Source organism: Podarcis melisellensis, assembly GCF_964234715.1.
Source record: "Podarcis melisellensis genome assembly, chromosome: Z".
Lineage (NCBI taxonomy): Eukaryota > Metazoa > Chordata > Lepidosauria > Squamata > Lacertidae > Podarcis > Podarcis melisellensis.
In genome coordinates this window covers 40647577-40661266 of record NC_138547.1, presented here as the reverse complement: position 1 = coordinate 40661266, position 13690 = coordinate 40647577, and the positions used below count along the sequence as shown (strand labels likewise).

The following is a 13690-nucleotide window of genomic DNA, read 5'->3' as shown; positions in this document are numbered from 1 at the left end:
CCTGGAATGGGCACGCCTTCCCCTGCCTTCCATTACATTGCCTTCATGTTCCCTTTCATATGCAAATTTATGCAACTTTAGTTCAATTAGGTTACTAAAACTAATATAAGCAAACATAAATATTTGGGCGCCACCCCATAGGTTATTTGCCACTGGGAGTCCAGTAATTGTCAGACAATGATCTTTTATCATTACAGGATGAAACAGGGACATGATTAGAACTCTGCTCATGTGTGTGTTTTGGGTGCATATGTGTAGAGAATACTATGGAAAGCAAGCATGAATCTCTTCATATTTACTTACCTTGAATGCCATAAATTTGTGATACGGTTTAGGAGCCCAGGCGTAGACTTCAACTGAGTTTTTCACAGCGATCACAAGAAATTTGATCCTCTCGTATTTCACTGAAAAGTAATAGTTCTCCTTTTTTAATGAGCTAGGCACAGAATTTGGGAAAGGTTCTCTAAATCATTCTTTGCACAGCGAAAGTGCGAAGAACAAGTTTTTAAAAACTCAGTTTCCCAACAACAGCAGCAACCACTAATAATAAATGATACAAGCTAAATAATAACTAATCAAGACAAGGTGTTCTAAGGGGGAGGGGGAGGGGTGGTGACAACAAACCCAGAGCCCAGACATTTAAGCAAGTAGACCTGTATAAGAAGTCCGTATATCAGACTGAACATAATGAATTTGGCTTACAATAATCTTACATGGCTTGAATGTTTACATAGTTATCTATCCTGATATTTCAATCCCAAGACCAATCACAGTCTTCAGGTTCACATTAGACATGAGACGACAGTCATAAACCCTCTACCAGAATTGTTATGTAACCATTTAGTATATAATTTTATTAAGTTTTCTGTTGTACAATTTAAAACAACTCAATTTACATTCATAAGATATCAATGACTTCCCTTCTTCTCTTTCCATGGGTATTTATGATATTTACATATCATAAATATCTGTATATTTTACAAAAACAAAACCATTCAGTATTCCATTTTTGCATCCATCAAAACTTGTTTACACTGTTTAATTTATCTTAATGCTGCCAGCGTTTTCAGCTGTGCACAATTATTTCCCATAAACTTTTTCCAATCTTCTTTAAACGTATGTTCTGCTTGTTCTCTTATTCTATATGTTAAATCTGTGAGTTGTGCATATTCTGTCAACTTAAGTTGCCATTCTTCTTTAGTTGGAACCTCGCTCGTTTTCCATTTTTGGGCTAACAAAACACAGGCTGCAGTAGCAGCATACATAAACAACCTTTTTAGACACCTGGGAATTTCAGTCTCAATTATCCAAACAGAAAGGACTCTGGATTTTTTGGGGAAAGTAATAGTAGTAGTAGTAGTAGTAGTAGTAGTAATAATAATAATAATAATAATAATAATAATAATAATTTATACCCTACCTATCTGGTGGCTTCCAACTGAATATTAAAAACCATACAGTGTCATACATTAAAAACTTTACTAAGCAGGGCCGCCTTCAGTTGTCTTTTAAAACTAAAATAGTTGTTTATTGCCTTGACATCTGTAGGAAGGGCGTTCCACAGGGTAGGCACCACTACCGAAAAGGCCCTCTGCCTGGTTCCCTGTAACCTCACTTCTCGCAGTGAGGGAACTGGCAGAAGGCCCTTGGTGCTGGATCTCAGTGTCTGGGCTGGATGATGGGGGTGGAGACGCTCCTTCAGGTATACTGGACCGAGGCCGTTTAGGACTTTGAAGGTCAACACCAACACTTTGAATTGTGCTCGGAAACGTACTGGGAGCCAATGTAGGTCTTTCAAGATCGGTGTTATATGGTCTCGGCGGCTGCTCCCAGTCACCAGTCTAGCTGCTGCATTCTGGATTAATTGCAGTTTTCGAGTCACCTTCAAAGGTAGCCCCGCGTACAGCGCATTGCAGTAGTCCAAGCGGGAGATAACCAGAGCATGTATCACTCTGGCGAGACAGTCTGCAGGCAGATAGGGTCTCAGCCTGCATACCAGATGGAGCTGGTGAACAGCTGCCCTGGACACAGAATTGACCTGTACCTCCATGGACAGCTGTGAATCCAAAATGACTCCCAGGCTGTGCACATGGTCCTTCAGGGGCACAGTTACCCCATTCAGGATCAGGGAGTCCTCCACACCAGCCTGTCCCCCAAGAACAGTACTTCTGTCTTGTCAGGATTCAACCTCAATCCGTTAGCTGCCATCCATCCTCCAACCACCTCCAGACACTCACACAGGACCTTCACCGCCTTCACTGGTTCTGATTTAAAAGAGAGGAAGAACTGGGTATCATCCGCATGTTGATGAACACCCAACCCAAACCCCCTGATGATCTCTCAAAGCGGCTTCATATAGATATTAAAAAGCATGGGGGAGAGGACGGAACCCTGAGGCACCCCACAAGTGAGAGCCCAGGAGTCTGAACACTCACCCCCCCACACTTTCTGGACATGGCCCAGGAGAAAGGAGCGTAACCACTGTATAACAGTGCCCCCAGCTCCCAGCCCCTCAAGATGGTCTGGAAGGATGTTATGGTCGATGGTATCAAAAGCCGCTGAGAGATCCAGCAGAACTAGGAAACAGCTCTCACCTTTGTCCCTAGCCTGCTGGAGATCATCAACCAGTGCAACCAAGGCAGTTTCAGTCCCATTGTGAGGCCTGAATCCCGATTGGAAGGGATCCAAATGGTCCGCATCCTCCAGGCGTGCTTGGAGTTGTTCAGCAACCACTCGCTCAATCACCTTGCCCAAGAATGGAAGATTTGAGACTGGGCAATAGTTGGCCATTGTGGCCGGGTCTAAATTTATTTTTTAGAAGTGGTTTAATTACCTCCTCTTTCAGTGGGCCTGGGAAGGCTCCATCACAGAGGGAAGCATTCACCACCCCACAGAGCCCATTGCCCAGTCCTTCCTGGCTTGCTTTTATCAACTAGGATGGACAAGGATCAAGAAGAAAGATGGTTGGTTTCACTTGTCCAAGCAGCCTGTCCACATCCTCGGAGGTAACAGACTGAAATTGATCCCATATAACATGACTTGACAGGACTCTAGCACTCTCCCGCCCTGGCCCTGCTCCCATGGTGAAGTCTACCTCCTACCGAATCTGAGCGATTTTATCTGCAAAAAACTTTGCAAAAGCATTGCAGGAGATCTTGGGGTCCCTACCTGGCCCCGATGACGAAGGTGGTTCTGATAGATTGCGAACCACCTGAAAGAGTCTCCTGCTGCTGTTTTCTGCAGATGCAATAGAGGCAGCGAAGAAGGTCCTCTTCGCCATTGCCATCGCCACTTGGTAGGCTCGACGTTGAGCTCTACCCCATGTCCTGTCAGCTTCAGAAGGAGTTATCCGCCACTGGCGTTCTAGCCATCTCAGTGATTGTTTCATTGCCCTCAGATCCATGGAAAACTACAGGGCTGTCTGGGCTCCATACAATCGGAGAGGGCGCTTTGGAGCCAATAGCCCTTGTTAACTCCGTATTTCAACGGGTCACCAGGGAATCAGCTGAAAGGCCATCAACATCCCCTACCACTCTCTGGAAACCATTTGGATCCATTAAGTGGTGGGGGAGGACCATCCGAATGGGTCCCACCTCCCTGCAGAGGGGAAGGGTCGTGGAGAAGTCCAGTTGCACCAAGAAGTGATCTGACCATGGCATTTCTTTTGTTTCGCTTTTAGTTAGTATCAGATCACCAACATCCATAGAGGTGAACACCAGGTCCAAGGCATGTCCGTGGCTATGAGTTGGGCCAAACTTATTCAGAGACAGCCCCATGGAGGCCATGCTTTCCATGAAGTCCCGAGCGGCCCCTTGTAAGGTCGTGTCGTCATGGATGTTAAAATTCCCCAGGACAACCAAGCTAAGTGTCTCCAGGAGCACATCCTCCACGACCTGAAGCAGCTCGGGCAGGGAATCCTTGGTGCAGCAGGGAGGTTGGTACACCAAAAGGAATCCTGTACTGCTCCTATTGCCCAACTTCCAGAACATGCACTCAGAGAACTGGGTCTTCCCAATAGGATGCCTGGTGCAAACTAATGAATTCCAAAAAATCACTGCAACCCCCCCCCCCCAAATGACCTGGGTTGCTGTGCGTAAGAGAAACCTGGTGGACAAGCAGCGGCAAGGACAGGCCCATCTGCTTCATCCAACCAAGTCTCTGTCACACGTGCCAGGTCAAGTCCTCCATCCACAATCAGGTCGTGGATGGCAGTGGTCTTATGGATCATTGTCCTGGCATTGCACAGCAATGATTCCAGTATCCTTCTGGTCAGGACCAGACCCGGAGGCAGGGATAGTCCTTAGACAACGACTAAACCTGCCTTCTCGGTAATGACATGGTCTGGTCTTAGCGTAGCTCCTCCTCCTGCCCGTGATCACTGAGATGGGGTACCCGGTGCTTCTGCCCTTGTGGAACCTGCCCAAGCCATTCTGTTGGCTGAGGCTCACTCCCAGGTAGCCCTGACCCTTTCCCCTTAAAAAGCAAAATTCAAACTATACAGTAGCCTAACAAAATAGTAAAAGTAAAAACAAAGCCAAAAACAATTATACTAAAATAAAACTCAACCCCGCCCCAACTCAACATTTATCCCACCCCAAACAAAAATAAAATAAAATAAAAATATATAAATAAAAACCGCCGTACTTTTAAACATTCCCCCCCCCCAAATTCCTTATGGATCAATTTTACCCTTTTACAAGTCCACCTCATATGAAAGAACATTTCCTCTGTATGTAACTATTTAGGATCAAAACTGGTAAGAAGTGATAATGCAAAATCTTGATGGGATATTGCTCCTAGTTGACAGTGTCTGTAGTGTATGTTGTTCCACACGCAAATAACCTATTTCAGCATGTGGATCTGAATAAAAGGCCTTAGAAATCTTGCTCATGTAGACAATAGCTATATTATCTCAGTGGTGTCAACCTCTGAATCTGGTGTGTTCAAATAAGCCCTCAAAGAAGGGGGTGAGGAATCTCCACCCTGCAGGCCCATTTTGCTGGAAGGAGGTGTACAAGACACCACCCAACCACTCCAGATTTTCACAGGGTTTACTCCTTAGCTTTTTCTCTTCCTGAATTAACAGGAACTAAAACATTATTTTAAAGATCTTGAAGTGAAACAGAATGCATCAGAGTTAACAACAACAACAACAACAGAAATCTTGTGCTAAAATTGGCTATTAGCAGCCCACAAAGGGAAAACTCACCAACTTTGTAGTGTATGCAGCCTTCCAGGTCACCCACAGACACCCAGCCTTGTCGCTTTTCCACATCTGGATCATTCCGCAAGATCTTATTCCTCAGCCAGGATAGATAGTAGACACGTAGCTTGTTCTTTTTGCCTGCCAATTTAATGGAGCAGAAATAGAAAAGGAATTTTGGTTAAAAACTTAACTTCTCTACATGACTGTGGAGTGCTAGGCTGCATCACACCACCAACTTGGCTGAAAGTAGTTTTGAGGTTGGTAATATCTTAAACTAAGAGGAAAGATGCCTAATATCGAGCCAGTACAGTGGTACCTCGGGTTAAGAACTTAATTCATTCTGGAGGTCCATTCTTAACCTGAAACTGTGCTTAATCTGAAGCACCACTTTAGCTAACGGGGCCTCCCGCTGCTGCCGTGCCGCCAGAGCACAATTTTTGTTCTCATCCTGAAGCAAAGTTCTTAACCCTAGGTACTATTTCTGGGTTAGCGGAGTCTGTAACCTGAAGCGTATGTAACCTGAAGCATATGTAACCCAAGGTACCACTGTATTGCCTATTCTGGCGGTGTAAGCACCATTCCATTAGGACACATTTAAAACATGTAGCTTCCTTCCCCCCAAAATCCTGGGAACTGTGGTTTGCCCCACACAGAGTTGCAATTCCCACACCATTAACGAAGTACGGTCCCCAGGGTTTTTTGGGGGCAGGGGGAGCGGAAGCCGAGTGCTTTAAATCTGTGGTGTGCATACCAAACCTCTGTCTTGCAGCTGTTTCCGCAAAGACTCGGGCAGAGGTCTTTCTGATATCTACTTGACTAATATCATTTTTAGCAGAGATGTCTGGCAGCGAAGCCAGGGTTTTTCTGTGTGCAAAGCTCACGCTCAGTGACAGATCTATATTCTCAGATCATCGCAGTCAGACAGAAAAGCAATAGCACCACCTTGTGGTGAGAGAACGTATGTAAAAAAATAAACGAATACAGTACTTGTGTATCTGTGCCCTCAGACGTGTTCCTAGTTCAGTTAAGCTTTCGTTGTGTGAGCCGAGCCTCCTGAAAGGCACCACTCCTTAGTATCACTAGCACAACTGCAGCTCAGGGTGACGTTCCAAACAATCTGTTTTGCACCCCAGATCTATTTGTTAGATCTCCTTTGTTTACTTTGTAGTAGCTCCTTCACTCCACACCCTGTAAGGCGAGGGGTGGTGAACCTTCAGCCTAGATTTGTATTCATGTTTAGCCCAGTGCTGTGGTGGAGATTAAAATTGCCCCATCTCAGCACTGGGCAGGGTGGAGTGCTTTAAACTGTAATGTGTCACCACACATTATGTGTCACCAGACATCTATGTGTCTGTGTGCATGTGTGTGGGGGGTGCTGTGGGTTAAACCACAGAGCCTAGGGCTTGCCGATCAGAAGGTCAGCGGTTTGAATCCCTGCAATGGGGTGAGCTCCTGTTGGTCAGTCCCTGTATCTGCCAACCTAGCAGTTCGAAAGCACATCAAGTGCAAGTAGATAAATAGGTACCACTCCAGCGGGAAAGTAAACGGCATTTCCGTGCACTGCTCTGGTTCGCCAGAAGTGGCTTAGTCATGCTGGCCACATGACCTGGAAGCGGTACGCCGGCTCCCTCGGCTAATAAAGCGAGATGAGTGCCGCAACCCCAGAGTCAGTCACGACTGGACCTAATGGTCAGGGGTCCCTTTACCTTTTATAGTATATTGGCCTATATCATGTGTGGGCAGGGCAGAGAGTGGGCGTGTTGCTATGTATTTATTTATTTCCAAGGTGATGTAAATGGTTGCTGTGTGGTCTGCCTGTGTGCTGAGTGCGTCTGCTGCATATGTGGGGTTGTGTATGCATGCATGCATACATGAGAGTGTGCTTTGTAGCCCTCAGTTGGCAAGCATTGAGTATGGGCCCTCGTGTGTGTGTGTGTGTGTGGAAAGCCCCATTACTTCATCTTTCAACAAGTCTTATTTACTCTGTTTTGATTTTGTTGGTTCAAAACATGTCTTAAAGGTTGAGGGCATTCTGTTTTAGTGAGTTGTCCCCCCCCCCCCATTTTTTTGGTCGTAAGCCATAATCTTTGTGCATCAGCATTGTTCAGAACAACAAAAAATATGGCCACTCCTGTAGCTATAGGAGATAACTTTGCACGGGAGAATTATGGGTCTTATCATGAAAAACCACCTGGATGGGGTTAATAATACCTGTCTTTCCATGCTTTTGACATAGAGCAGTTTGTAATGTGGAAGTCTGAACACTCTAACTGTTTGTTCCCATAAAAGTTAGTACTGTATATAATTTGCAAACTTTAGTGGAGAGTCTAGGGCTAGAACCAAACCCACCTTTTAAACGTTATTAGAACAATATTAAAAATATAATTCTAAAACGTCATTTGGTTTCTTCCTTCGCTTCGTTTCCCACAAAGTTTACCAGGTATTTTTTGGGATAGAGATAGGTCTGCAGCGCCCTCTGGTGCCACATTTAAACAGCACACCACTAATGTTTGAAAAGAACTTCCTATGGCAATATGGTTATCAGAACCATATTTGAAATTCTAAAACCATGAGTGCACATCCACCCTAGGCCACACCTACCACCATCATGATCATTACTATTAATGTTAAAAATGTATATCGTGCTTCCCAGTGCCCAGGTGTCAAAGCAGCGTGTACAGGTACAAGATGCAAATTTTAAAACATAAATTAACTTTCAGAAATTTAAAGCTTCAGAAATGTATAACCTCAGAAATGCAAACAAACAAAAAGATTCTAAAGCACTGGAGAAGTACTCATGATGCAAAGCCCTCCTGAAATAAAACAGTTTTAACCAGGCGTCCAAAATTCAGCAGCGATTGTGTCTGTCTGACTTCTAGTGGCAAGGAGTTCCACAAGAGTAAGACTCATAAGACTGAAGGCATCTCTTCTTGTTGGTGAGAGTTGTGGTAACAGGACTCCCCCAGATGATACCAGGGATGGCCAGGGTAAGGTGGCTGTGACCCATAATTTCAGTACACTGATATCAGACATATACATGCCTAGCCTGTGCTCTGGGAGGAATAATTTAATGGTTGCTGCCATCAGCTTCCAGGGCAGGGATGGAAGCCACATTAGAGAAACAAACACAGAGAGATTGATGCTGTTAGACTCAGAAGCCAGCTTTAAACTAGTTTTAAGTATCTGGTGTACTCTATAAATCTTGCAAACCACTTTGCATACTAAGCAGGCAATGAAACACCCTGAATCACATCTGCCCTAGATACAAGGATTGTAAGCATCAGGAGGAGCCGACGAGTTTTTACAACTCAATTTGCAGTCTAATCTTCTTTGTAATTGCTTCTGGTCCTACTGTAGGTCAGATGGTTCTAGGCACCAAACAAACCTGAGATGGTAATTAGCACGTTGAGTCCTTCGAGCACATCCATCTGTTGGAACCGCCTCCTGGTTATCAATGAGTAAACTCTTCCTTGCCCGCTTCTGTCTAGAAGCCACAATCCATTCTCAGTCCCCACAAGCAAATTCACCCCTGTTAAAATATGGAAGAACACCAAAATCAGCGCAAGTAATCCTGACAATATAAAACCATCTAAAGGCAATTTGGACCACTTCCTCGCTGGAGAGTGAATGGATGGAACAGCACTTTGGTTACTATATTGGTATTCAACAGCTCTTACTCAAGACAGGTGGGACCTGCAACGTAGCCTGGGAACACATTACTGCCTTTAAGCACTGCTAGGCTGTTGGTTTTCTCAGTTCCTGTGGAAGCTGGTTTTGTTGGGGAAGTGCATCAAAACACAGCATTTAATACTAATCAGAGAATCGTTGGAAGGGGTCACTGAGGGTCATCTAGTCCAACCCCCTGCAATGCAGGGATAATAATAATAATAATAATAATAATAATAATAATAATAATAAGTTGTTATTATTTATACCCTGCCCATCTGGCTGGGCTTCCCCAGCTGCTCTGGGCAACTTCCAACAAAATATTAAAATACAGTAATGCATCAAACATTAAAAGTTTCCCTAAACAACTAAATCTCAACTAAGATCTCAACTAAAGCATCCAAGACAGATGGCCATCCAGCCTCTGCTTGAAACCCTCCAAGGAAGGAGTGTCCACAACCTCCCAAGGGAGTCCGTTCCACTGCTGAACAGCTCTTACTTCCTGGTGTCTAGTCAAAATCTCCCTTCTTGTAACTTGAAATGGCAGGACAGATATGGATGCAGCTAATGTTGTGTGCATGCCGCTTCCCAAACCAGCAGTGAGAGTGCACTGGATGCAGATTCAATGGGAGTGCATGCACGGCCTTAATGTTGCAGTGTGTGGCCTGTTCCCGTTCAGGGTGCCAGCCAGCCAGCCAGCTGACCAGCTGTGACCTTTCCTAGAATGCTCCATTCTCTCTCCCCCCCCCCCCTTCTTGCCATCTCAATAGAGAGCATTCCATGGTCACTGAATATGCTCAGTCCTCATTAGACTGTTTGGGGGCTGTTCCACTCCGCCCCCAAATGATTTTGACTGGGTTTCAATAACAACAAGAAAAGCAGTGTTAACAAAAACTGAACTAAGCTAGCAGAGACATCTTATCATATGGGTCTCACAATGCACATATTGTGAGTCAAACTACTCTTTGTCCATTTGAGTCATTTTCTCCCCTTAGTAAATCTCTCATTTGTCCACCAGGAAGAGGGCACTTTTAAAATATAACCCGTCCACATTGACGACTCGAGTTGTTGGAAGTTCTAGTAAATTCTGATTCTTATTGACATATGCCAGAAAAGGCATCCAAATCACATCAGATTAGTGATTTTTCTGCCACCCCTCCAATTAACTGTTTGCTATTTTTCTGCCATCCCTCTAATCACACTACTGTGGTATGTCAGCCTTTCAAAGAAGGCCAAGACTTGGATATTATCTAGCTACCCTTTGGCCATAAATCCTGTTTTCCGGTGACTTGCCAACTCAGTATGTGCTGCCGCAAACAGCAATGCTACCCTACTGATTCTCTGAGAACTCTACAGAGGTTCAAGCCTTGATCCCCCTCCTAAAGTATTTAGAACCTTGGGGTTCCCCTGAGCCTGCTGGTGCCCCACTGTTGGGCATGGGCATTCTGGTTTTGGCTATATTAGTATATTCAGTGAAAGTTTCATTCAGAGGTAGCATGCCAGGGAATAACCCCTGCTGTGGGGCAGATGTGGGGTGGAGCAATCTGCCCTCAGGTCCTGCTTTGTGGACATCTGGTTGGCCACGACTACAATCAGGGTCCTGGAATAGATTGTTTGCTGCTCTGGTCCTGCAGGGGTCTATGTTTGTTTTTTGTTTATATTTATTTAATTTGGGTTGGGGTTTTTTGTGTGTGGGGGAGATTATTTGCATTTCTCTAAAAGGGTGGCACTGTGGGTTAAACCACAGAGCCTAGGACTTGCCAATCAGAAGGTCAATGGTTCGAATCCCCGCGACGGGGTGAGCTCCCGTTGCTCAGTCCCTGCTCCTGGCAGCCTAGCAGTTCAAAAGCACATCAAAGTGCAAGTAGATAAATAGGTACCACTCCGGTGGGAAGGTAAACGGTGTTTCCTGCTCTGGTTCGCCAGAAGCGGCTTAGTCATGCTGGCCACATGACCTGGAAGCTGTACGCCGGCTCACTCAGCCAATAAAGCGAGATGAGCGTCGCAACCCCAGAGTCGGCCACGACTGGACCTAATGGCCATGGGTCCCTTTACCTTTACTAAAAGCATTTAATAGTGACCAGTTTACCTACGAGACTGCCTTATTCCACATGCACCCAAATGACAGATCAGTGGAATTGGCATTGCAGGTGCCAAATAATACCGTTTCTGCATTTCTAAGAACTCAATTAATGTGGCATCACTTGCACTTTGGAACTCCCTGCCTATTGAGATCAAGCTGGTGCCTTCACTGTACTCTTTTTGGCACCTGTTAAAAGTATATATTCATGTTTAGATAAGCCTACCCCAATTCTTAGAAACGCTGGTGTGAATTTTAATCTGTTTTAGTATTTTAACTTCTTGCATGTTTTAATGCATCGCCATGTTTCCTGATTTTATAGTTTTATCTTTGAGGGTGTTCTTTTTGGTTTTTTTTTTTACAATCAAGCAGTGTGTAAATTTTGTTAAACAAACAAACAAACAAACAACTTAATATCTAAACATCTCCAAATGGCATGTAAAAATGATATGAAACAATCAAAGTGCCATAAAAGCTGCAAAACGACACTATGAAAACAGATTTTAAAAAGTAAAAAGATGATTTCAGAAAAAGTAGGGTTCAACTTCATGGGTCAGGAATAGTCTAGGAAGAAAGAGATGCCTTCACAAGATGTCTGAAGCAACTGATGGACGATGCTCCATGAATGACATTCCACAGAGCAGAGACAACGACATAAAATTCCAATTTTTGGGTCATCGCGCAGTGATAATCCACAGAGTGATGGCCTAAGTCAAGACCCTGGGGGAACAGCCAATATGTGGCATTTAAGGCTTATGTCTGTCATCCCAACCCATGTACCTAGGATTAAGTACCACTGACTTCAATAGGACTTACTTCTGAGTAGGCATGGTTAGGATTGCTCTGCCAGTTAGCTTTTGTGGGGAGAGAAGGGCCCATTGCAAGGTAACAACTTTTGAGTTCCCATAGATTTGTCATGAAATGTCACTTGGAGTGGGGTACCCACTCTAGAGAAACATCCTAAGAAGTTAAACAAGACTTGCAAAATTTCTCTGGGTGAGACCCTCAAGTATCTGTCTACAGTTAAATTGTTTTCAAGCCAGAAGAAGTGCTGAGGGGACTGCGGATTTGAGCTGACACCCAACGGGCGAGGCTTCCATTTGGTTGCCATGTTTGATAAGCTTTCTTATCGAAGTGTTCCTTGCGGAAATAATGAGATGGCATAAGGTATTACGCAGCACAAAAAAAGAGAAAAAGCAGCGGAATGCTAGCAATGGGCTGGTAAGAACATAGCGCTCTTCACCTCAGCACACATATCATTACCAGCTTTGCTATGGAGCTCTGTTCTTAATTTAAAATCTTGGCCTCCTCCGAACATACATCACATGAAACCCAGAGAGCTGTAAACTGTAAATCTACATTTCCTGGGATAATTTCTTCCGGCATTTCATTCATTTATTTTGTTTCTCATTGAAGGCTCGAATCAAGGCAGGAGGTGTGGGTAAAATATTGTATCAGCTCCATGGAGCTTGTCGTCGTGCTGCTTGGTGTCAGGAAGATGGAAAATTAAAGCTGATGGGGAGCTAAGGCATCAATAATGAGGATGGATCTTTAAGTGACAGGCGGTGCAGTCCATCCAGCATTTCGGTATATCACACTCAGATGTAGGAAACTGGGCTTCATGTCAAGGCCAGCTCAGAGGCAGAGAATTGCACTGAGGATCATAGTACATTTTAAGACCAATGGTAGCTGAGATGCACTGGTGGACACCACAAGGCTGCGATCCTGCAAACCTTCCAACACACTTTCCAGGATTTCTGTTGCAGAGTGTTCTCCACTTCAGAAAGTGATGGGCTCAAGTTACTGCCCAGGACAGAAAATGTACTGGAATCACAAGACCTCCCATCTCTGGGCATGACTTGAGAGGCAGAAAGAAGCAAAAAACTGACACATGCTCTAGACCAGGTCCCTATTGATGCTCCAGAAATGGGTAACACTGGGTTCCAAAAACTCAGTTGCTACCTAGCTGTTGCTCAAACATCTTCTTCTTTTGGACAGTTCCTCTGATGCTTTAGTGCACTTTGTATTGAACCTGATCTTTCCTTGCTAATAAGTGCTCCAGCTGCATTCCAGGACACCCCAACAATCAGGCTGAGCAGGAACGGGGCAATTTACTGAATGGGAACAGAAACAGGACTGCAATACCTCAAGGACCGCCTCTCTCCCATATAAACCGTTCTGGACTCTGTGTTCACCCTTCTTTGTGTGCCTCTTCCATGAGAGGTCCAGAAGGTGGCAACATGAGAATGGACCTTTTCTGTGGTGGCTCCCTGTTTGTGGGATGCCCTCCCCAGGGAGGTTCGCCAGGCACCTTCATTATATATATTTTAGGTGCCAGGCGAAAATGTTCCTTTTTAACCAGGCCTTGGGTTGATGAATATTTTAAATGTGTCTGTGGGAAGGGGGAGGTTATGGCTTTGCTGTTGTGTTTTAATTATTTACTTGTTTTTATCCGGTACTTTATTCTGTGAACCGTCCTGTGGCCCTTTGATGAAGAGCAGTATATAAATCTCACAAGTAATAATAGCAACATAGGAAGCTGCCTTGCAATGAGTTAGGCTATTGGTCCATCTTGCTGCATATTGGCTACACTGACTGGCAGCAGCTCTCCAGGGTTTCAGGTGAAAGTCTTTCCCAGTCCTACATGGAGTCCTACCTATGATCATGCAAAGTAAGTGCTCTTCCAGGGTGCTTTGGCCCTTCCCCCTATATTTTTAAAGATCTGAACAAGCCTCTAA

General features: G+C 44.6%; 1 protein-coding gene across 3 annotated transcripts in view; it reads right to left on the bottom strand.

Moving 5' to 3' along the window:
• Positions 1 to 13690, bottom strand: part of NRK (Nik related kinase) — a 118857-nt gene that overhangs the window by 19656 nt on the left and 85511 nt on the right. For all 3 annotated transcript variants that reach the window (XM_081897553.1, XM_081897552.1, XM_081897554.1), the window contains 3 exons: positions 8592 to 8735; positions 5210 to 5344; positions 304 to 404 (listed from right to left, as the gene is read on the bottom strand). In XM_081897553.1, the coding sequence (XP_081753679.1) occupies positions 304 to 404; positions 5210 to 5344; positions 8592 to 8735 (380 nt within the window). The remainder of the gene's footprint in view (positions 1 to 303; positions 405 to 5209; positions 5345 to 8591; positions 8736 to 13690) is intronic.